A 23211-nucleotide genomic window follows, 5' to 3' on the forward strand; every position below is an offset into this window, starting at 1 on the left:
AGGAAACAATAACTATTTAGGAAGAATATATCTCAGCGCAGACTATCACCTCTTATTAGAAAAAAGATGTAAAACTTTCTAGAAACATGAAACACCAAGTGAGAATACAACACAGGATAAATCAGACTGGAAGGAAAGCAGGTTCAAACATTGGGTCAGAAGGGGCTGCTCAGGGCTTCGCCCAGTCCAGACTAGAAACCTCCCTGTTTTAGATATTACTTTTGGAAGACAAACCAGCTTTTCCAGGTAACTTCTCCTCCCCAGAAACAAGGAAATTCATCATAAGCTGCAAAACACTACTACAAAAGCTATCTGAACTATCCAGATCAACCTAGGTAGTGATTGCCCTTCTCCCCTTCCATCAGGAAATACTGAAGTGTTCTTGGATTATAATACAAAATCAGTAGAGGTAATGACACACCTAATTTTCTACTTCAAAATGATGAGTGAATAGTGCCTAAAAAACTTTATGTATTCCACACTCTGGAGAAGAGAAGGCTCCAGGAAGACCTCACAGGAGCCCTACACTCCTACCTCCTACAGGAGCCTACAAGAAAGCTGGAGAGGGACTGTGTCTGGCAAGGTCATGGAGCAGATTCTCCTGGAAACCATGCTAAGGCACATGGAGAGCAAGGAGGTGGTTGGTGACAGCCAACAAGGCTTCACCAAGGGCAGATCGTGCCTGACCAATTTGGGGGCCTTCTATGACGGGGTGACAGCATTGGTGGACAAGGGATGAACAACGGATATCATCTACCTGGACTTGTGCAAAGCTTTTGACACTGTCCCACATGACATCCTTCTCTCTAAACTGGAGAGACATGGGTTTGATGGACGGACCACTCAGTGGATAAGGAGTTGGCTGGATGGCTGCACTCAGAGAGTGGTGGTCAACGGCTCGATGTCCAAGTGGAGACTGGTCACAAGTGGCATCCCTCAGGGGTCCGTGTTGGGCCCGGCCCTGTTCAACATCTTTGTCGGCAACATGGACAGGGGGATAGAATGCACCCTCAGCAAGTTTGCCAAGCTGTGTGGTGCCATCGACACACTGGAAGGGAGGGATGCCATCCAGAGGGACCTTGACAGGCTGCAGAGGTGGGCCCGTGCAAACCTCATAAAGTTCAACCAGGCCAAGTGCAAGGTCCTGCACCTGGGTCATGGCAATCCCAGGCACAAATACAGGCTGGGCGGAGAATGGATTGAGAGCAGCCCTGAGGAGAAGGACTTGGGAGTGCTGGTGGAGGAGAAGCTTAACATGAGCGGGCAATGCGCCCTTGCGGCCCACAAGGCCAACCGCATCCTGGGCTGCATCAAGAGGAGTGTAGCCAGCAGGTCCCGGGAGGTGATTCTGCCCCTCTACTCTGCCCTGGAGTACTGTGTCCAGTTCTGGAGCCCCCAACATAAGAAGGACATGGACCAGTTGGGGAAGGTCCAGAGGAGGGCCACGAAGATGATAAGAGGGCTGGAGCACCTCTCCTGTGAGGACAGGCTGAGAGAGTTGGGGCTGTTCAGCCTGGAGAAGAGGAGGCTCCGGGGAGACCTGATAGTGATCTTCCAGTACCTCAAGGGGGCCTACAAGAAAGATGGGGAGAGGCTGTTCAGTAGGGCCTGTTGTGATAGAACAAGGGGTAATGGTTTTAAAATAGAGGGAGGTATATTTAGATTAGATATTAGGAAAAATTTTTTTACAATGAGGGTTGTAGAACACTGGAGCAGGTTGCCCAGAGAGGTGGTGGAAGCCCCATCCCTGGAAACATTCAAGGCCAGCTTGGACAAGGCTCTGAGCAACCTGATCTAGTCGGGAATGTCCCTGCTCCTTGCAGGGGGGTTGGACTAGATGACCTTTGAAGGTCCCTTCCAACTCTAACCACTCTACGATTCTATGACTTGTGACAAGGGTATGTAGTGACAGGACAAGGGATAATGGCTTTAAACTGCGAAAGGGTAGATTTGGATTAGATATAAGGAAAAAAAATAATTTACTGTGAGGGTGATGAGGCACTGGAACAGGTTTGCCCAGAGAAGTTGTGGATGCCCCCTCCCTGGAAGTGTTCAAGGCCAGGTTGGATGGGACTTTGAGCAACCTGCTCAAGTGGAAGGTGTCCCTGTCCATAGCAGGGATTTGGAACTAGATGATCCTTTAACTCTTCCAACTCAAACCATTCTATGATTCTACAGCTATGACTAACAACTTCTAGCAGCACCTTCTGTTACACTTCTTGCTATGACAGTACTATTTAATCAAGAGGCCTTCTTTAAAACTGAATTCAGCACAGGTGAGGGTGATACCTTTTCAGCTTTTCTGTGAGCCATTTACCACTGATAACAGCAAGAAAGTCAAGAGTATTGACAAAGAATGTGCTGAACACATTGGTATTTAACATAGAGAGATTTACATGGTTCATCACCAGGGACAAAGCATATAAAAGTAGCCAGTCACTCTGGACTGCCTTTTATATATTTTGAAAAATGAGTTTCATCTGCCAACAGATATACATGTAAAGCTGCTTTCAAACTCTTGGTATTCACAGATATTTCAAGACACCGTCTTTTTAATATAGAACATCTACATGTCTGATAATACAGTCAAAAGACTAATAAAGTTGTTTTTTTAATTATTATTATTCTGAAAGTTCTTCTAAGATCTGGTAAGCAGGCACATATGTATTTTGTGGATATAAAATATAAAACTTTTACAGGTTACAGAAATGACATATGGAAGCCAGTAAGTCATTTGGTCAAATATGTTTTTATCCATTTTCTACCCTAATGTAAAACATCACTGACAAATTCAAAAATACTGAGGTCAGATGTAAAGCATAAACAGACCAGCATCCATGATATTCAAGTAGTGACAACACTTTATTTACACTAAGCTGCATTGTAATGTCTGCAAAGAGACCTCTCATTACCTTAGGACTCCTCATGCTTTTAGGTCAGAACAACCTTTTAGGTCAGAACAAAAATAAAATTAAAAGCAAGTAGAGCAATGAAAGGAGAGGATCCAGAGGATACCAGGTAACTAACCAATCAAGCACATGCAACAAACTGCTCATAAATGGTGAATAAGCTTAAATGACTAGAAAGCCAAGAATCTTCAAATAGACTGACTGGGTAACTCTGAGTTTCAGATCTGCACATAAGTGACAAATGGCTTCTGAAAGCCAACCACAAAATAAAAATAAATTATAGCTTCAGAGAACTGGTAGCATCTGAAAATTACCTCTGTCTGAGGGATCTGAGCTTATGACAAAAGAAGTATCCAAATATTTTTTTTTAAATGAGAAGGTTTTTTAAAACTCAGTAATTATTTTACATAAAAAACTGTGCAGTTATTATCTACAGTAAGTTAACTTTATTATTGCCGTATGATTCAGGTAACTTCTTGACATCAATGCATGCAATTAAACCAAGATGAGATGAATTGCTACATGTTAGCAAGGTAAGCAGGTGTCACACAAAATGGAACAAAAGGAGGGGGTTACATTTGTGTGTTCTCAGCTGCCTAAACAACAGGGCAACATGCCTAAAGAGTCATCAAGAGAAGGCCAAACTAAAAAGGATTCAGATTTAATTAATGTTTTTTTTTAAAAAAACTCTAAAACCAAAATTCCAGCAAACAAACACATGCTCCTCACTCATACTTTTATCTCTCTTTCCTGTTAGGTCAGTTTCAGTATCGGTGAAAACTGTTCGACTGACAGTCTGGGAGATAAGCTCCCCTGCTTGGCAACAGGGACACTTGTTAAAGCTCCACCCTGTAGTGCCATGAGTAATAGCAGAGAGGGGCAAAGACTGGTATTACTCACAGACTTTTCCATAAAATACACCACTCCTGTGCTGAGTTTTGCTAATAAGCAATTACTATTTTCCTGTTTTTTCTCTAAGTCTTCAAAACCTACTAAGAGACTGTTGTCATGGCGACAGCCAAACAGTTAATTCCACCAATTTACTTTGCAACTTTATTTGGACTATCTAACTAGCTTAGTACATAAACCAGCAACGCCACACATTAAATGAATCTCCTCTTGAGTTAGGGAGGAAAAAGTCCAAGCATTAATACACCGTCAGTGAACAGGCCCTTATAACATCTCTACTGAACATCTGTGTGCGGGATCAGATAACTTAAAGGCATCAGATGCATTTATTGAATTCTAAACGCCTTTTAAGGGAGCCAAAGAAAGAGTGTTATCATTTTAGCAGCTGAACAATCTTAACAGCTAGATCCGTACAACTATTATGATGTTGCATAAACTGGTTTTGTATCTGGATTGGAACTACTCTTGTACAATTAATTCTTCTCACTAGTGCTCTGAACAATAATGACTAAACAAAGTTAGAATTAAACTCAGATTACCTAACAGAAGACCTATTAGGGAAAACAGCTTTTAGTACACCTTGCAAAAGAGCATGAACACCAAAGTAGCCTCACTCTAGAGGCATATAAAGAGCAGAGACAAAAAGCAAAGGGCAAGGAGTCTAAAGTAACTTTAGGAGAGGGAGAAGTGGGGCAGAAAAAAAGGGAGAAGAGGTTTTTATTTTTCAAAATCACCTTGTCTGACTTGTTTGCTGATTTTGGTGCACTGCAAGTCTTTACGAGGAGCCAGCAGCGCAATGCTGAACCAGTAGTTGCAGAACACAGACCACACACTTCAGGCTAGAGACAAAACCTTGTGTTCCTACAACCTGACACTGACACGTAATTACAAAGTAAAAACAGCAATGATTAACACAGCTGTTCACATCTGATAAAGCCAAATGTTAACGTTACTCCAGTTCCTGTGGGGTCTTTTTTTATCTCACTGGTTGCGCAGTTCACTGCTTCAAAGTTATAAGCCAGTTAGCTGATCATAAGCCTTTCCATGGTCTATTATTTTCTACAGCCCATCCCAAACACTTTTCTACTTTGGTATGAGATGTACCTAGGCTCCACAATTAAGGCATCAACACAAACCAACAGGTTACGAGACAAAAAAAAAATTAAAAAAATCTGGATTCTTGTATGGTGCAACCAGTCACAGGTATTTCAGAGTTAATTATTTTTACATAGCTATTTCTGGAGTGTTTTGAGGATTTCATGGTTGGTAAAAAAAAAAAAAAAAACCAAACCAAAACATGGTAAGTACAATTTCAGAAATAAATTTGTTTTTTAATCTTAAGATTTTCCACCATGCAGCTACTTCCTAGTACTGCAAAAGCCTGAACTCGCGGAACAACCTATGGAAACTCTGCTTTGAATTTCTCCAGTACACTGTTCCGTTGCAGACTTACCAGCAGCATGAAAGACAGTACACATTGAGAAAAAAAATTGCATTTTGCTGTTAAAAAATTTCAACGAATGTTCTCTTAGCTGTTAAAGAAACTGACACTGTAACCTAATCAGAAATAACCATGTGCCTTACATACCAACAAAGAATAATGGCACCTCGATTTACTTCTGCCCAGGTCTTCATATTCTCAATACCAACACGTTCCACCAATGTTCTTCCAAAGCAAACTGTAAAAAGGGGAAAAGAGAGAAGAAAAAAATTAGACAGTCTCTTTTTACAAAGAAGCCTCTTAAGAGTTGTCTGCAGCTGTGGTTTAATCAAATAGTTTCTAGCCACCAAGTATTCACAAAGTTTTGCTCTCACAAAATAATTGACTAGTCAGTGCAATGAATACCTTTATAGATGTCTGAGTACTTCCAAGTATTGCTTAAAATTAGACAATAGCTGCACTGTGGGACAGTTTAGTAGAATAAAGCAGGCAAACTTGCTGTTTCTTTTAAAAAAGTGTATCAGAGGCTATTAATGTCTTCAAGAAGGCATTCACTCCAAAGAAGGACCTTGGTACGAACAACTCCAACACAAGAGACAATTATCTTGCAATATACTAATATACCTCTGCTGCAAAATGCTAGGTTTTTAAAAATCTGACTCTACAACTGAAGAAGCAGAATTTGCACAGATGAAGTTACTTAAAACTTCACAGCTAATCCTTTATAGAGGCACAAAAACCACTAGGAGCCTTGTTTCTTACAGCTGAACTCATGCTACCGGGGCTCTATTTATTCAGTAGCTTTGAAAGCTTTAATTGACTTGAAGAATCATTACACTATCAGTACACGTGAAAACAAACCTAGGCTGACCTCAAGTCCCCAGCCAAATCTGAAGAACTGAACTACAGGAAAATTGCTCTTACAACTTGTATGCTGAGCAAACTTATCAGTAAGCAACCCAAAAATACCCATCCAATCCCAACAAACTCCAACCTCCAAACAAACACTGAAGCAATTTTTCACTGTCCCTTTAAATCAGAATTCTACCTGAATAACAAGTCAGTTTTTATTCAACTTGCTCCTTAGATGGTAAAAATTTGGTTGTTTTTTATTGCTAATTCCATAAACTCAGAGCAACAATTCTGAATGGCGCACTCTCTGGAGGCAAACAAAGAAACAAAAGGGAATAGCTTGTGTTTAAAATGGGAATTGCACAATGTTAGCATAAATAAATCCAGATAACTATCATCATCTCAGTTCAGCTAGTCTCTGAAGGATACTCATATAGAACTTCCCCTTTGCACATTTTTAATCATCCCCTTGAGAAGCGGCAAAACAGCCTCCTTTCAGAAATATTTAATAAAGCCCAGCTAACTCTTATTTTTAAAAGAAACAGTGGATACTTGAATGTAATAAGAAGAAGAAAAGAAAAAAAATTACAAGGTCGGGTAGTTCTACAAAGAAAAAAAGCTCCCTACACACTGAGATCCCTCCAGATCATACTATGACAGCCCCACCTCCTGTAATTTTTGAGGTTTTTCTATGATAAAAAGTAATCTCTATTAGGATATGGTGATTCACAGAACAAGATTTTACCGTTACATAATAAAATAAGTTTAAAAGCTAAACTAAGATGAGAACATCTGTGCCCAATCTCTGCCTTCTGGGATATAAAATAGCAAAGATGTTCTATTTTTATGCATGAGTTATTGTAATAACATTTATAAAGCATTAACTCAGCAGCACTAACAAACACAGTAAAAATTACAGTTTGGCTCACAAGTGCTAATGAAACAAGTCTTCATGTTAGAAAGACCTTACTTTTTCTATTATTATCCTTTAAATTGCTGTGTAATTCAGCAAAGCTATCAAGACATTCCAAGCACAGAAATGAACGCTGTCCAAATACATAGTAAAACCGTGAGAAAAAAACCCAGATCAGTACTTGCTCTGCAGGAAAAGTGAAAGTATCCTTGGCATTCTGTTCATATAACATCTCACAGCAGCAAAAAGACAGAAGCCATAATCTTAAAGGATATGTTAAATTTTCCATATATTAGTATATTCAAAGTAGTAAATGAAGCAATCTTATTTTAGGTCAAATAACTGATTACCCTGAAGTCATAATTTGATAACACTGAATTTCCAACATACCTTCTTTTCCACTCTCTCTCATTTTTTCATCTTGCTCTATTAACCATTTCAAAACCAGATGGCCCGCTGGATGCTCTGCAATGTGAAGCTTTAGTGGGAAAAAAAAACAAAACAAAACAAAACCAAAACAAATTATTTAATGATAATGTTTCAAAACACAGCTACAGGTCTGTCCATTAATATTCCTGCTGGATTTATCCACTCTGCTCTTGGACACTGCATCACATCAATCCATTTAGTCACGACCTATGCAAATACCAACAAGTCTGATGCAAGTATCTGAATACTTATTTAAACGGACAAATTTTTTTTTTTAACCATCTTTCCTGTAACATCTGACTTTCAGTAACATAAACCATATCAACCAATGTTTCATCCACCCCTCCAAGGACTTCATGCTTACTGAGCACAATCTCTTGGTCTAGCTGCCCCTGCAAGAACTTCCAGACTTCCCACATTTTCCAAGACTTGAAAATTCACTACAGTATGGTTCACAGAAAATCACAGGAAACATGACTAGTTCATGTAAAATTCTCTAAAATGCATATGTTGAAGGAGGGGAAAGACAGAGCAAACTCAGCACAAGTATAAACATCTGGAGGGCATCTACCTTAAATATAGCGCGCACAGCATTTTTCATTTTCTAGTCTACAGACACATAACTGACTGAACTTAACTCAACAAAATAGGGGAGGGGAACATTTTGAAGAGAAGGTCATACTGTAAAGAGAAATAGCAATTATCTAAGATCTTTCCTTGCAGGGAGATACGCATACCTGAAAGCTAAGAGACCCTATCGTTCTCAGTGTAAACAGTCAATGATCTATAAGAATTTATTACCTGCTTGATTGTATAGTGATACTATTAAAAGTGACTGTGTAACATGATCGTCAGCTACCTTCCCACCAAGTGTTTAAAGCAGTTTTGAAGATTCAAGCTCATGAAGTACCCTTGCTCTACAACTCAGATGAAATGCTGGCTCAAGCCTTCACCACTGCAGATACAATAATAATAAACTATGAAAGGAAAATGCCAGGAAACAGAGACATCTAACGTACGAGCACTATCAGGGCAGTACATTGATGTCTTACGTAAAGGAAAAAGTGAGCAGCCTTCATTTTAGTAATACAAAATAAGCAACATCTCAGCACCTTGTCCCCTGTTATATTACCTTCCCATCACAGCCACCTGGAACCAGCTCTTCTGCTGCTAAATTGGCAATTGCTTCTAGTGCAGGCTGGATGTCACCAATAGCTGTTCTTAAGCTGTCAGCAACCAAGACAAAGGTAGCTTTGTCTGTCACTACTTCTTGGGTATGTTCTTGCAAGTATTCTAGCAAAGGTGAGGAAATGGCTTCCAGGAGTTCACGGCGGCGGAGTTCAGTATTCTTCTTACTGATGAAAGAGACAGCACATTACTGTACGAGACTTGCTCTGTACACACATCAAGTGACAAGAAATGCAAAACACATACGCTATTTGAGACCGCTATAAATTACTGAAAGATCAAAGTAAAGCATTGTTCTTCCTTCTGTTTCACACACAATTAAACACACGTTGTACACACGTTTTCAGAACACATGGAGTGAGAAAATGTATATTAAAGCTGACTGCCAGTAAAGCGCATAGAGTGTTAACAACAAGAATTTAACCTCTATTTTCTATTCATTGTTACCTCAGTTATTGAGATGTATTTCTTAAACAGCTCACTAATCATCTGAAATTGCTCCTTCTGACAAGCATCAATGTCAATACCAGAGATTGATTTAAAATTAACAATTTCCATTTTTATGCCTAGATTTTGAGATATACTTTTATACAACTCAAAACTCCAATAATGCATGTTAAAAATTTTTCACTACACTAAATTTCATCTATAAGTTTAAACAAGAACATCATAATTTTTGCCCTTTACAAAGGGGGTAAACTGCTGATCATCAACACATTGCTGGTCATCAACAACCATATATGAAATTTAAACAAAAAAAATGCAAAAATAAGGACTACAGATTAATATCACTAATAACACGCATTATTCATATATATTTATATTATTTGAATATATTATGAAGAAAAATTGAAATTAAATTGATTATGACAGAAAGTTGCGTGAACTCTTCTGGACTCCAGACAAAACAACTTAACCTTTACATCTGAGATACCTATAGGCATTTCCATCTCCTTGTTTCAGAAGCGTAATAATTTCCGGAACAAAATGTGCAGGGTCTCTAGGACTTAGCAAGTACAGCAAGACCTTCTTTCCATATTTGTTGTTTATTATATTGGGCAAAGAAGCATTTATTTCCTGTAAAATTAAACAAACAGCAACAAAATATTAATGAAATAATAGTTTTGAGTCATCAGCAATTACTGATTATCTTTCAAATAAAAAGCTTAAAGGAAAACTGCATACTATGAATAAGAGTCACATCTGCTTGTGAAATTAAAAAACTCTAATCAGAATTTAAGTTTGGAGAAGTGAGAGAAATAAGGTTTAAAATGTGTTCAGCAGATGCATTAATGTCACTGATTAGAAAATACTACAAAGGACAAGATTTGTTTTCACTGACACACGCAAGTACAGAGGAGAACATACATTCTGGTACATCATACACTGTACAATGGCAACCTCGGCAGACCAGACATACAAGGGATCACCCACTACATCACCTAAAGGTAACCACTGATATCATGCTGACTTTCTAGGGAGTATACCCAAGTACCTAGGCAGCAATGACAGCCTACGGGAAGGAAAAGTCCATCTTAAACTGATCACAGAACATTGACCAAGAAAAAAATGAAGTTCCAATAACGAATAAAGCTGACTTCTGCTGGGAATATTATTTGCAGTTGATTTGAGCATTAACAGAAAACACTGGGCATTCCTCAGAGATTAGTTGTTGGCTTGGACTATCCACTTTGTAAACTATCCAGCAGGCACCTCATACACTTGCAGGGAAGTTTTCTTGCTTATAGAAGCATGCTGCTATATTCAGATGGAAGCACCTACATTAGCCCATTTGTTTGTACTTAAATTTTTATCAGCTTCTCAATAAATGCCCTTTCATACAGCAGCATGTATTTCATGCAAGTTTCAAGTACCAATGGAGAATCCTGAATACCATCCAGATACTCTTGAACATCATGATAATCCATGCCAATCCATGTCAACTTTTAATATCCATATAAACTTTATGATTATCAAAGCAAAGGAGGGCTGTACAGAGCTCTGGGCACTTTTATCATAATTTGCAGGCCATAGCCCTTCAACATCTTTTTTTCCCACCATGACAATACTTCCAACAACAGCTAGAAAAAGATAAATACAACAGTTTAAATCAATGTCACCCTTTATTAGTACAGGGCCTAGCTGGTTGTCTTTGAGGGGAAGAGAAACAGAGAAAGGTTGTTGAAAGCTGGCAGAAAATGGTAAGATAACGTTCTTATTTCAAAAACATTGCTTAAATCTAGGTGAAAATGAGTTTTGGTAAACTAAGATGAACATCAGTTTGATGCAGCACTGTAACTATGAATAAAAACCTATTACTGTAACCCTCGCCCTCCTGGCATGGGAGAGGGGAAAAAACAGAACAAAACAAACCAAACAATGCAAACCTTTTCTGAGGGGAAAAAAAAACCCAGACGAAAATCACATTCTGTCTTCTCAGCATGTACATTCAGATTCATAGAATGGTTTGGGTTGGAAGGGGCCTTTAAAGGTCATCCAGTCCAAGCCCCCTGGAAGAAGCAGGGACATCTCCAACCAGATCAGGTTGCTCAGAGCCTCCCTATCAATACCAAACTGGTCAGGCACTATTTGCCCTTAGTGAAGCCGTGTTGGCTGTCACCCATCATGCCCTTATATTCCATGGGCCTTAGCATGGTTTCCAGGAGAATCTGCTCCATGACCATGCCAGGCACAGAAGTGAGACTGATGTATGACAGTTATACATTCTGATGTATGTGAGTTCATTTCTCAATTAAATTAATGACAAAGGTGCTGAAATGTTTCAAAACGTAAAATAGGTAAAGAAAATATTTAGTTTAGTGCAAATAAACACAAAAATCATCTGCACTTTAAAATCAACCTCTAACACAGCCATTTTGCATAAAAGATAATAAGACACATTTTTCTTTAAATCCTCTCAAAATTTTATGTCTCCCACTTATTCCATGATTCCAATGAATTACAGAATTTGGTTACTTTCAGTACCAGAAATGTGAGAAAGTACCAGGAGAAACTCTAAACGACATAGGCATGCTGTCTCTTGTCGGTAAGTTCTCCCTAGCACTGCCTCCTTGGAGGTCTCCGGAAAGAGAGGGATTTCCCACTAAAACCTGCCTGAATCCTGATACATTTCAAGTTCACAATGTACAGTTCCAATCACATATGAAGGTTTAAAGCACCATATATATTCTTTGGTCCTGGATTAAGACTCTGTGGAGCTGACAGGTGATGAGGAGTGACTTTCCTCAAAGCATATAAAGAGCTTTAAACCTTCCCTTACAAATTTCCAGCCATTCTGCCAATCCACTTAAGTGATCAGTTTCATAATGCTACAAAAAATAGGAAAAAAAAAAAAATCAACAAAAAACTTGCCCAAACACTGCTTTTTCTCCTCCCTCCAGTCTTTAGTATTTTCCTTATAGTCCTTAAGTTAAATTTTAGTATGGGCAGAATGACAGTCAGTATAAGGTGTTTCAGAAGTCTAACTGCTCCTTAAAATAATTCTTAAGATAATTTTAAGGGCTGGATTATTTTATAGAGTATGCTTCGATGTTTTATTTCTAGATGCTTCTACCTCATCCCCTGCTACTAGTTTTCATTCACCATCTGAAGAGTTGGTTTTGATCTTATCTGATATTTCTTTCGTTTTCCCTGGCACTCTTTCCCTATTCCTGACCTGGTATGAAACTAGATGGGCCAATTCTGTATATGTGAAAGCCACTCCTTGTTCTCCTTTACTTTTCTGTCCAAATTGATGTGTTAGGGATAACCAAACAGGAAACACTCCATTATCTTTGATCTCAGATAGTGGAAAAACACAGGATGATTCAGGAACTAAATGACATCTTGGAAGCTCAGCTAAAGCCAAACACAGTAGCTGAACTAATAAACCTTCCAAAACACAAAGTGCTTGTAACATAGTACAAGAACACCTCAACAATCTCGTACCAAGTCAGGTCTGATCTGTCAGGGATTATTTGCTTTGAACTTGCCCAGAAGTGGTTACATTGCAGACTGGACCCTGGAAACAAAACCTAGCCGTGATTACAGCTAATATACGAAAGACACAAAAACGACCTCCACACTGGGATGCTTTCATCTCTCCACACCCATCAGAGAGGCATTGACTTAGGGACAAATCTCCACGCTAGGGTACAAAAATCTAATTCCCCCCTATACAGAGTTGCTCAATGCAAGAATTGCTCATATTTTTAAAAGCGAGCCTCATAATAATCACTTTCTCCTCACATGCCTCCTCCACACTGGGAGTATTTGCCTCACCTTTACCTCCCTGCCCCTGCCTCTCAACTCGTCAGTCCCAAAAGCTGTGGCATGAATACTACTATAAGCACATTACAACCTGTACATCAACGTTAATTATCCTGCCTGCATGGAAATAAATTGTGCACTATGAAGTATCTTTTGTCAGTGTGAAAACATAACTTCATGGTAATTTACAGACTAAAGTATCTCAGAAGTTGCATGCAAACATAATCGTAAGTATAAACAGTTTATAAAACTCTATTAAATAACTTTTGGAAGGAAGGTGGGGAAATGGAGCATTCCAAAAGGAATGCAGATGCAGACTAGATCATACTGTCCTTACTGTTCATTCTACAATTCCATGTAGGTGAAACTAAACAGCTAGAGAACTCTCATGTTTCAAACATCTAACCAAATCCATTTTGGAAGCAAGATAAAAATATTACATGGATTTTATCAAGAATGTTAGTTGTCATTTAATTACAAATATATTTGTAATTAAATGTCAAAGTTTGAGAATTAAGACAAGTTAACAGTTTCGGAATTCAACCAAAAATTTCCAAGTACTTTTGCTTGTTTGAAGTCATGGTATACTACATTCAGGCTTGTTGCCACATTCCTGAAAGTTTACTACAGTTTATCTTGAAGTATCACTTTCCGAGGTGCTACTTCTGCAGAACAAAAGAGCTAAATGTGCTAAACAACCTTTTTTACAATAACAAGTTTGCACAATAAGGACTTTCTAGGCACAGTTTTTCTCGACATTTTAGGTTTGCCTGTGAAATGGATAAGGTGACATCCTCATTCTGAAGTTTTCCATCAATTTAATCTCTTCAAATACTAGCAGAGCTCAAACTTCTATGACAAAGACATTGACTTTAAAGAGATTCCCATCATCCATTACCCAGACTGAATGTGTACAAACCAGTAATTTCCAGCAAGCACTGAATCTTGCTTAAAAACTAATTCAAATAAGTAACTAAAGAGAACATATGGAAGTGCTGAGGTCTTCTATGAAAAGAAAAAAAATAACCATGATACACAAATATAATGAAATAGAAAAGGTGGAAAGGAATTAAATGGTTTGAAGAAAGCAGATGGATTCCTACTCTCATCCTCGTATACACTGACATAGTGACACTACTTAGTACACTATTTTACAAAAAAAAAATAAATTACTTACAGATATAATTAACTGTTTCACAAGTTTAGTGTCATCAATGCAATCAAATGCTGCCAGCAAGACCAGATGAGAAAATTCACCCTGCAAAGATGAGGCATCAGAAACCACATGCAGTCAAGTTCTATGAATATAGTAATTGACTCAGAATCAACAATTCTGAGAGTTTCTCTCAAACATGACACAACATGCAAACCACAATCACAAGCAAATTCTGTCCACTGTCGTAGAATCACAGAAGCCCAACATTTAGGCTCTCTCTGAAAACAAGGCTTGTTAAGAGAAGAACTTGTTAAAACAAAGGTAGATTAAGTTCATCTGCCATTATAAGTTGATATACTGCTTTATCACATCTAAGCTATTAGCCTAATCCTATTGCTTAATCATCATTTGAAATCATAGGATTTGCCTTGAAGGAATCTTACACACAGATTTTATCTCTATGGTGCATTTGCTTAAAACCGAGATAAATTACACACTATTTTTGGAGATCATGTCTCTGCAATGAGCCATACAGTCTCTACTGCGTTGCTGGAGAGCAAGTCTCTCTAGCATACTCAAAAGGGCACAAACCAATTCACTTTTATCTCAGTGAAACTCTATGTCAAAGTGAAACCAAACCTTCAGTGCCCCAGTGTTGTTTTAGCTATTATTTACCCACTGTCTCATTTCTATATATTTTATAAGATATAGCAGCTAATTTATTGTGTACTAGAAGGTTATGGAGAGAAACATTACTTAGACCAGTGGCCTCCCAAGCGGGACAAAAGAGACAATCCACTGTAGTGCAGAAAGAAAATATTTTTTTGGTACCATTAATAAATATATAATCACTGGTTATCTCATCCTTTTAAAAATTCAGTTTCTGTGTATGTTTTATAATGCATACTAGTACAGTACTACATGTATGTCTTTTGTACATAAATATACATGTATTGGGGATGCATGCTCAAGGTTGGGTGATCAAAAAAGTTTGGAGACCACTGATTAAGACCGTGTCAACTACTAGTAAACAGAATAACACAGCAACCAGGAAGGGAAGAAGTTTAAAAAGCTTTTCTTCACAGCCGCAGTTTTGCACAGCAATTTTGAAGCTTCCTGACTTACAAAGCTATTGAGCATCTTATAAGAAACATGCACATTCAAATGGCCTTTCCAATGACACTCCCAACACTTCTTAATATTTGTTCCTACTCTCTTCACGTTATTTTACTCCTAACCAAAGAGAATTAACCAACAAGCCATATGAAGATGCAACATAAAGTTGGGCTCAAAACAAAAAATTGTAGAAAAAATGTAGGACTTATAAACAGTTACTTTAAAGAAGGATAGTACTACATGTAGTGCCCACAATGAAGATTCTCAAGATGTGTATAGATATTCCATGAAGTTCTGTGTATTTCATATTATCTAGTACATCATCACTATTTTAAACCTAGTTTTATTAATATCTCATAGTTGTTTCAAGTAACAAAGCACTTTCAAATTAACCTCTTGTGTTTCAGAGACTACAAAATAATGTTTAGTGAACACTCACCGTCGCTATTTTCTCAACATACGTCTTCATGGTTTTCACTATGACTTTTCTGTCCTATACGAAAGGAAACACGAAACTTGAATGAGCCTAAAATGCCAGTGATTCTGAACAATTAAATTATTATTCACATCTCCAAAAATATAACCTTTGGTTTGCTTACTAAAGCAAAGACTATTTACCAAAGTCTCACATTTGTACTATTAGTTAACACCTAGAAACAGTGCGAAGAGTTAAACCTGAACTGTGAAAGGCTCAATCCCAGGGAGGTTCTGTGATATGTTTACAAGTCCAGACCACCAATGGGAGATGCCAAAAAGGCCAACTGGAAAAAAAAAACAAAAACACAAGCCCAAGGCACCGCATGTATTCACCTATATCTTGTTCATTAGTTACAGAAGAATGCACTTCAACATTTCATCTGGAAAGAAACTTAATCAACAGGACCTGAAACTTTAAAGTAGCAAGGACTCTAGGCTGTCGCAAAACCCTTTTACTAGCAAGAATTTTGGCAGAAAGTTTCCTCAGTGCTTGTAATTTTGGCTCTTGCAATCACTGCTGTTTTCTTTAGACCCATTACCACCCTAGATCCTAGCAATTTCATTTTTTTTCTGCACTTTTAACAAGCAGGTTATTCTTGCAAGTTGACTTTTTTTAATACAGAAAAAGATAGGCAGCATTTCAATATTTCCAAGAGATGACGGTGTATGTTACACATTGAAGTATTTCCGGATTCTGTATCAGCAGAAGAAACTAAAACAAAGTTCCTATAACTTCTTCTAAGTCTTGGCATTCCACAGTCAAACATCATTCCACATTATGACTTCTTTATTGTCCTCTCCCTACTGTCAATTTCACCTGCATTAAGAAATTTACAGGATGAGTGAATGGCCAATAATCTTAAAATGGAAGAGCTTTATGTGTCAACTCCAAAGACTCTGCTAAAATAAAAAGAGATGCTTCCACTACAGAAGCTCTGCAGTGGAATGAAAGCATCTGATTCACAAAAAGCTACTGCTTATATTTCCCAATAGGTAAAGTGGGACCACTTTTTAACCTTGCTCTCAAATACTTAACTGCATCAAAATGTGTGCTGGCAGAAGGACCCATGTGAGCAATCGCACTCAGTGTCAGACTAGACTCTTATTATAAAGGACGGGGTAGACAAAAACCAAACAATACCTTGGGAGTACCATGCCATAAGCAGTGCATCGCTACTCGGGCTCCATCATGAGTGTGTGCAAGGTAAATGACAGCCTCTCTGATAGCTTCAATCATTTCCTGGGGAAGAAAAGGTAATACAAGTAAAAAGGTGAAAGAAAAGGCCTGATAAATCTCAAGGTGGGTGGGTGAGGGCATGAAAGGATTTTTCGTCTGCCCACTGCTCCACAGAACCGCTCCCATTGCCTTGTCCTATGAAAAATGGCCTCAAAAGGTGTCCAAAAGACTGTACATTAGTTAAGCTTTCTCCTTTCAGAACTACATTGTTCATCATATCCATCCTATGCAATCAGAACTCTACTGAAACTTGTCGTTGTCCTATCACATACAATTCAAGGAAGGGTGCTCAGAACTGAGACTAAAATTTGAAGAAATAAAGACAACCATTCATTTCAGAAGAAAATCTTTGAAAGTGAATGTAATACATATAGGGTATTAGCCAGAAAGCAAGAACTAGAAGGTCATTTAAGCATCAGGTGATGTTGTAAATCAGATACTACGAGATTCTGACAAAAGTTAGTTTTCATATCACAAGAATGCGGTTCTGAAGCCATCTGACAAATAACAACATCAGGCAATAAAGAAAAACCAAACAAAAAAAAAACAACAAACCCTCATAGGTTACTAGATACGACTTCTGTTATTAACCAATTTATTTCTTTGACATGAAGTTCCCACCTATCTCCCTTTCTGTTCTTAGCTTCTTCTTGCTTCCTAGTCAAAGGTTCCAAGCATTTTACTACTTATTTAGAAGCTGCTCAGTCACAACACAATTGGTGTCACTAGCTATATGCACAGGCAGAACAGATCTACAAAAGGGGTTTCCAAATCCCAAAGACAATATCCATGTGCTACCATGTCTGCACAAAATGCCAAGAAAGGTGAAAAAGAAATGCCCTTATTACCCTGATTCATACAAGACTGTGAATCCAGAAGCATTCTCTGACAAAGCACTTCATTAAACCATGCACCTTTAGTTAGGTAAGATCTGGACTCAGAATAGGCCACAAACAGTCTACCTCACTACACTTAGCTCTAGGTTTGTTAACAGTAACAAGAGTTCTAGAGTCCAGTCCAGAGAAGTAGGTAATAGACAGGTCCAGTCCACAGAAGTAGGTAAGCAAGTCTAGAAGGCTCCACCTGGGCTGGAGTAGATGGTGCTGAACTGCAGAACCAGGGCAAGGCTGATGGACACAGCCTGAAGACAGGTAAAGTCAAGCAGGATACTACCAGCTTATACAACATCACATCTTGCGGAGGGATTTAGGCCCAGTTTTTGCAAGAATGTCTGAGGTAAGCTTAAAACTGGAATTCAATAGTGATATAAGCCATATGCTTGGTTCAGGAGGCAGCAGAAGGCTGCTGATATAAGGGCCTAATCTGATTGTATGTTGGTGAAGAGTTATTTGGACAATGGTGAGAAGTGGTTAAGAAACTACACACTGGAAAGCAAAACTACTGAAAGTAATGTCCCTGGCCTTAGTTATTCTCCAGCTACTGAGAAGGATTTAGCATGGAGAGAGAAAACACCAAAGCCATTCCACTAGATTTTTTTTTTTTAATTCAAATACCACAAACACCACTGTTTTAGTGTGAAAGTTCATTGTGACTGTAAATCTCCATACAACAATATTCCCCAGTTATCTATCTGGAATTGCCAGATGTGTAAAACTCTATAAATGTAAGATGTGTATTAGTGTCTAGTTTCCTTACAACACTTTCAGGACAGGACTAAAAACATTCCACTGAAAGGCAAAAGAAGATGAAAAATAAACAAAACATACTTACAGATCTTTGTTTCGGAAGAGCGTAAGTGAAAAAGTCCAAAAATACTTTATGTACCAGTGAGTGCTTTATCACAGCCTCTCTATATTTGGGAAGAGGAAAATAAGCAAAAATTCCCCAAGTAATGGTTTTAACATAAGCTAGCAATACTTCATCTGTATTTAAAAATTAAAAAATTAGGCAGTATAGTGTGCAGAAAACACATAGTCATGCTGGATTAGAGGTTGAGCATTTACAATATGTGGAAGATTCTACCAAAACTTACAAATTCTAAAACCTAGCAAAATATTTCCTCCTAAAGACCACTGGAGAAGCTTATGCAATAATGTATTACAGAAGCATACCACATTGTGGGATTTCTACAGATTGTTTGACTGGGGCAGGGGACAATTTAGTTTACAGAAGTGGAGTTCAAAATTAAGATATTCATTACGACACTTCGGACAAAATCATAATTACTTACTACACAACACAGCAACTACACAACAACAGCTTAAAAGAGTATCAGTATCACAGCCTGTTTGTATGTCAGAAACAAACCAGTTAATGCTAGATTGTCACACCTTAAATAAATTTTTGTCCTTACTTTTGTGCCATTGGTGTAAGAATCTGTTTCATTTCATCCAAGATAGTCTCTCTTTTTTCAGGCTGAGCTTCTAACACTTTATCCAGCGTTGGAACAATTGGTGTCTGAAATGAATCCACAGTCAGAGGTTTAATCACTCCCAGTAAGTATCAGAGATCATACAAAATAGCCTCTAGTCCTTTTCCAATCAAAATTCATGAAAATAAAATTAATTTTCTGCAAAACTAATAGTTTTTACAACTTTAAAAATAAAAAGCTTGTCTACTTTGATTATGTCAGCAGCTGTATACTTGAGTTTCTACAAACTGAATATTTATCATTAGCAAACAAAAGCTACTTCTATGGTCTGACCTGTTTTTTGCCGATTACAGTCAGCTCTTCATGAGACTGTCAAATATCACGTAAAATACACAAAATTGGCATTGTGTTAAGGGATTCCTGAGCTGAGTAGAAACCCCACGTGACAGTGTGTGTGTGTGTGTGCCAGAGGGCAACACAGCAACAAGTCAGTGAACTGAAGTTAACTAAGGCCCAGGAAATTCCAGTTCAAGAATAGCAGAGAGAAGGAAAACATACCAAATATCTTAAATACAGAAGTACTTCCTGGTACATCATCTAAATAATTACATGGGTAACTCTTGTAAAATAATCTGTGGTCAGAAAAACAGTCTGACTAGATAGCAAATTAGAAGAAATGTGTTTCTAACTGTTTCTGCTGGTGGGGGATCGTGGGGTGGAAAGCTGGAGGCAGCAGGAGGAAAAACGAACTACATACGATGAAGCAATCTCCAAGAAATTCCAGGTCTCGTTAAGGATTACATCATAATTTCTTATAAAACCACATACTGTTGAGTCTCAGGTTTGCATTGCAATGTAAGACTACTTGAAGCACTCGTGCCAAGAATGCTAGAATGATTTCTAACACTGCACTTTGTTTCAGAGGCCGTTTTAGACTCAGTACAAACCACAGCCCGCAAACACCCCTTTCTACTACAGCACTGGAAAATGCCGTACTAAAATTTATAATAACCTGTAAAGAAAAGATAGCAATTAATTTCTTACACAACTTTAGCACATATCTTGGGTAAAAGAGTGTGCTGTGTTGTACTTCAAGGTGCAAAAGTGACTCTGGCATAGTTAATAATTGCACAAAGCAGTTTTGTACTTTGTAGCAAATAAAACTATTTGTGCCTCTAATGAAAAGCAATTTTCCAAGTCAGCAAAAAATAAGGAATAAGGAAAATAAGGAAAAACAGAAGCCAAAATACAGGAGGTTGTACTTTTTAAAAAGGTTCCCACTGCCTAGTGAGGATCCACATCTAAATGGCTTCAAGAAAGTTTGGACTCAAGTCCTATAGTCACCATGGGAAAAGAAAACAAAGCCAAAAACTAAGCCTAAATGGCACATTCTGCCCACACTCAGCTCTCACGAGGCCTAAGGCAGTTCTGACACAAAAGCCATCCACAGCATTAACACGGAATTAAGCCTAAATCAGCAAGGATGACCACTTCAGGTTAGACACTATGATAACTACAACTATACAACATCAGACTGTCTTTGATGAGTACAGCAACCTCATACATGAATATAATATATTATATACATAGTTCAAACTGAAAAACCACAACAATTTAGTCTAGAATAGAAGTGTGCAACTAATCATAACATTTAAACATGCTAAAGTAGACTACATTTGGACAGCCGTCAAAGAAATAGTAGGTAAGATAGGTAAGACATTACTAACGCAATACCTTAGACGCTAAAACATCTTAGACTAGAAGGTATTGAAATGTCACCTTGTAAACCTGGAAAGTGTTCCCATACAGTTCTTCCGTCAGCATATTCCTCTGCTCCAGAACAGCTTTGTCGTTATATGCATACTCGATTACAGCAGATGCTTCAGCATGACGGAGCATTTTTTTCACATGGCCTTTAAAACTTTTTATTATTTCTGCAACTTGTGGTTTTGTCCTGTTTCACAGGGAAAGATAAATAGAAAGAGTTAAAATTTTAGTGAGAAGCTGACCTACCAATAGTTTTATTTTTGGAAGCACATTTATGAGATAAGTTCTAGCATAGAAACCAGGAAATACATGGATCTGGATCAGCCTTATGGCATATATGAAAAAATGTCAAGAAAGTCAGAAATCTGGAGAAATCAGAAGGCATTTTAAGAGAAAGAAAAGAAATGAGTGGATAAATTCCACAGAATAAAGGATGCCTTCCCGAAACACTGTGGAGAGAAAGTTTTTAGAAGCCAGTTTTTTTTGTATAAGGCAAAGATGAACCTAGAGCATATATTTCTTTTTGGAATACATTTTCCTCAATGTGTACAGCTTTAGCTGCACTTTTTGCAAAACGAAAACTGCTGTTAGCAATACCAGACACTCTCCTGTCTTGTCACTGTTATAAAAATATTTCCAGAGACACACTTTTTTTTTTTAATCCTCAACGCACTATGGATTAAGAGCAGCATTCACACTGGAAATGAAACACAGCTAAGGAAATTAACTTCATACTCACCCATACATAAGAAACTTCTTCACAATATTTCTGGAGTATTTTGACTTGCTCAGCTCTACTAGACTATCTAGAAGAAGGGAAAAACATTCAGCTGGTTTTTTTTTTGCCACTACATTAACTCTACACAACAAGATGCCACAATTTAAATACATTTCAAGAGCTCACTAGGAACATGCATCATTTCAGCAGAAATTGAAAAATATTCAAGAGAAAATAATACAGCTTGTTAATACCGAAGTATATGTGTAAAATGTAAATGGGAAGAAAGTACCTTTCAGTTCTTCAAATGTCTCTTGCCTTTGCTTCTCATTACCATACTGAATAAAGCACTGGATCACTCGAGTTGAATCATGTGCAAATGCCAGCTACAGGATACAGACATTTCATTATTCCACGTGGTTCAACTGGTATTATGCATAAAATTTATTTTAATGCACTTGCTCTCTGATATAGTTTTATGCCACACGTAGCGTGTAAAGCCAATTATGAAAGTAACTACCTGTTTAAGTTTTTTTACTGCTTTGTAAGTACTCTATTGAACAAAACATAGGCAATACTTGCAGTTGCTGACAACTAAGGACATGCATCAAGATACCATTTCATGGTTCTCTTTTGGTATCTCATTTTCTCTCATGTTTTCTGTAATTTCAGTATGAGTGTGACAATACAGTTCCACTTTGGCATGGAATACCAAAAAACACTTTTAAACCCAACATGTATTTCACTGTAAATTTATACACGTCAAGAATTAAGCAGAAAGACTGTTTAGTGAAGCTAAGTATCAGGACATTAACTTCTCTAAAAGAAAGCTGCAAAGCAACAATTGTAATTAATCAAAACCCTGAGGGTCTGTTTCTGAACTTCAGTTAATACAGAATTTCAGTGGCTAAAGCCATCTGGCAGAACAGACAGCCTTACAATAGCCACTTGATAGACAAAGCATCCCAAGACTACTGTCCTGAAATCCAGGTGCCAAATGCAGCTTTCCAACCCTGTTTTTGGTCTTTTTTACCCACAGTTAAAAAAAAAAAAAATCCCTGTAGCTTTTGGAAGAACAGGTTAGTACTATATTATTTAAAGTTCATTTATATTTCACTAATCTTTGAAGAAGTTTTCACGGATTTGTGTGCTATGGCATTAGTTTTTCTTACACTTTTAATTTTTCCATGAAGAAGCTTCTGTAGTTCATTCATTAGCTTTTCTCGCTTCTCCTTATCACATTTCTTCCTACAAGAAAAAAAAAAAAAAAAAAAAAAAAAATCTTAATTGAGGAAGCAGCTTTTCTGTAGTATGATTCACTTATATCTATAAATTAAGAAGCAAGATAGTACAATAGTACAAAATAAAATTAAGTTCCCTCCTGCTAATCCAAATTCATGTTGCCATTCATTAAACCTGTAGATAGATGTAATTAAGCAGCTTCAGTTCCTAAAAACGAAACCAGATTTCCACACTTTAAAACTATTATCTTCTGAGT

The 23211-nt window shown here is 37.7% G+C and overlaps 1 protein-coding gene across 1 annotated transcript in view; it reads right to left on the minus strand.

Annotated features, from left to right (window-relative positions):
- PUM3 (pumilio RNA binding family member 3) overlaps positions 1-23211 on the minus strand; it is a 28872-nt gene that overhangs the window by 328 nt on the left and 5333 nt on the right. The window contains exons 5-17 of the mRNA XM_086770716.1: positions 22886-22961; positions 22006-22099; positions 21735-21801; positions 21008-21182; positions 19211-19314; positions 18628-18706; positions 16801-16899; positions 15622-15675; positions 14088-14168; positions 9576-9718; positions 8586-8808; positions 7415-7502; positions 5407-5497 (exon numbers count right to left, since the gene is read on the minus strand). Of these exons, the coding sequence (XP_086626842.1) occupies positions 5407-5497; positions 7415-7502; positions 8586-8808; positions 9576-9718; positions 14088-14168; positions 15622-15675; positions 16801-16899; positions 18628-18706; positions 19211-19314; positions 21008-21182; positions 21735-21801; positions 22006-22099; positions 22886-22961 (1374 nt within the window). The remainder of the gene's footprint in view (positions 1-5406; positions 5498-7414; positions 7503-8585; positions 8809-9575; positions 9719-14087; positions 14169-15621; positions 15676-16800; positions 16900-18627; positions 18707-19210; positions 19315-21007; positions 21183-21734; positions 21802-22005; positions 22100-22885; positions 22962-23211) is intronic.

The sequence above is a fragment of the Chlamydotis macqueenii genome, chromosome Z, assembly GCF_036417535.1.
Source record: "Chlamydotis macqueenii isolate bChlMac1 chromosome Z, bChlMac1.mat, whole genome shotgun sequence".
NCBI classification, from domain to species: Eukaryota; Metazoa; Chordata; class Aves; order Otidiformes; family Otididae; genus Chlamydotis; species Chlamydotis macqueenii.